At 46.7% G+C, this 1,947-nt stretch overlaps 1 protein-coding gene across 1 annotated transcript in view; it reads right to left on the reverse strand.

The window, feature by feature from the left end:
* Positions 1–93: 93 nt before the first annotated feature.
* LOC116378429 (WD repeat domain phosphoinositide-interacting protein 2-like) overlaps positions 94–1,947 on the reverse strand; it is a 2,889-nt gene continuing 1,035 nt past the window's right edge. Inside the window, exons 2-5 of the mRNA XM_031840304.1 lie at positions 1,733–1,939; positions 1,062–1,169; positions 846–940; positions 94–684 (exon numbers count right to left, since the gene is read on the reverse strand). Coding sequence (XP_031696164.1) covers positions 572–684; positions 846–940; positions 1,062–1,169; positions 1,733–1,939 — 523 coding nt within the window. The 3' untranslated portion in view covers positions 94–571. The remainder of the gene's footprint in view (positions 685–845; positions 941–1,061; positions 1,170–1,732; positions 1,940–1,947) is intronic.

Genomic DNA, 1,947 nt, shown 5'->3' on the forward strand with positions numbered 1-1,947 from the left:
AAGGCTTCTAAATCATTCTTTGGAGGTTAAACTTGAGCCGGACTCCTGTACGTGAGAGAGGAAAGGGTCAAAAAGATTGGTACACACCGTCGATTAAGATCCGACAACTGAAAATAGATTTTATTAAGCCAATGCAAAGAGATGCCCCTCTCAAGCACGGTGCCAGGGCAGAGAAGCACTTACAAACACTTTCATTTTACACAGTGCTTGCGTCTCGTGAGTCTTGAGTGAAGACACGGCTACATTTGTTTTCTTTCATCAAACGTCCAACACACTCACACACGTGCGCTCACAGATACTCGTTTTCACATTGGAGCATGTTTTTAGCAGTTGGCACATGTACATGCAAAGCGTCAAGTTTGGCCTGCGCAGGCAAACTGAGGGAAAAATGGGGAGTCCAAAGAGGGAGGGGGGGAAGGGAGGAGAAAAGATATGTATGTGAACAGAGAAACAAACAGGCTCTCGAACACCTTTGGGTGTTTAAAAACACCCCCGTCTCTGATCCTGCCCCCGCCCCGTGTCACACGTTCATAGCAGCACCAGAGGAGCCCTCTGATTGGTGGGTACTAAGTCAGTCAGTTTCAAGGATGAGTGGCGGTTGCTCGTTCTCTTCCTCTAGGCGCAAGTCATTGAGGTCATCGTCTAGCCCCGCCCCTCCCACAGCTCCCTGCTCTTCACAGTAACCTAGGAAACAATAAGCGGTGGAAGGTCCTTTATTACATAATGATAAAGGTATAATTCCTCGATAGAGATAGAGATAGATAGATATATATAGATATAGATAATCTCCAAATGACATCGTCCTTTCCAACAAACCTTGGGTAAAAAGTGTTTGAGTGACATACCTTTAGTGACAGCAGCACTGTAGGTTTGGGCCACAAGTGGGCGGTCATGTGACTGCTCAAGGATCTCACTGCCTGGCTCAGCACTGCCGTCCAACCTGAAGAGATTAAGGAGCAGAAACTCTCAGTACAACGCTCAAAACATCCGGCTGTTGGTTGTGTAAAAACCTCACACGGTGTTCAGCGACCCGTTCATCACACTCTGTGTGTGCGTGTTACCTGTGCTGCTTCATAAGTGTGCACTCCCCTCCCTCTTGTGGATCCAGGTTGTACAGATACAGGTAACCATCAGCCGCTGCCACCAACAACCTAGGAATCTTCTGAATCCTGATTTTAAACCACAAAAACAAAAGATTCACAAGTACGTTAGTTCCATTTAATGATGAAGACGGGCCTTCAGCTACCACGGCTTGTATGCTGCTGTCGTTTGGATCATGGTTATCTTTGGCTGAAGTAATGATCTGCAGCACTCCCTCATCAAATGGCTCTATTACAGCCTGATATAACTCAAAATGATGAGGACTCCTTTATGTTCATGTATCCAACATCCTGTCGGATAAAACTCAGGGCCACAGGAGGTTAAGTGATTCAGCAGCTGAACTGGTAGTTAGCATGACTGCGTTAGTTAACAGCATCAGCTGGATGTTAAACATCACAGATGATGTCCGGGGACAAAATGATCTCAGTGACCAAAACATGAAGAACACGTCACAGACGAGGTGACCATGATGTTCTTATTTTTCAATAATAAATGAAAAGCAGACTGGCACTGAGTCATGCATATTACTTCTGATTCCACTTTCACGGCATGTTTTAAGCGGCAGGGCCCATATAACAACAACAACAAACAAACAAAAACACAACAGCATTGTGTGTGTGTGTATACTCACACAGCTAAGGCGCAGATGTTCTTATGTCCACAGAAAGGCAGACGTACGGTAGCAAAGGCTCGCCCCTGGGTGAACATTTCCGTAACCTGAGAAGGTAGGTAGGTGGTGGACGCCATCAGGACCTTGCCCAGGTACCCTCCCCATGTGGTGGGCTCCTCCGCCGGCCTACACACACACACACACACACACACACACACACACACACACACACACAC

Source organism: Anarrhichthys ocellatus, unplaced genomic scaffold (assembly GCF_004355925.1).
Source record: "Anarrhichthys ocellatus isolate YVR2014 unplaced genomic scaffold, GSC_Weel_1.0 scaffold2581, whole genome shotgun sequence".
Lineage (NCBI taxonomy): Eukaryota > Metazoa > Chordata > Actinopteri > Perciformes > Anarhichadidae > Anarrhichthys > Anarrhichthys ocellatus.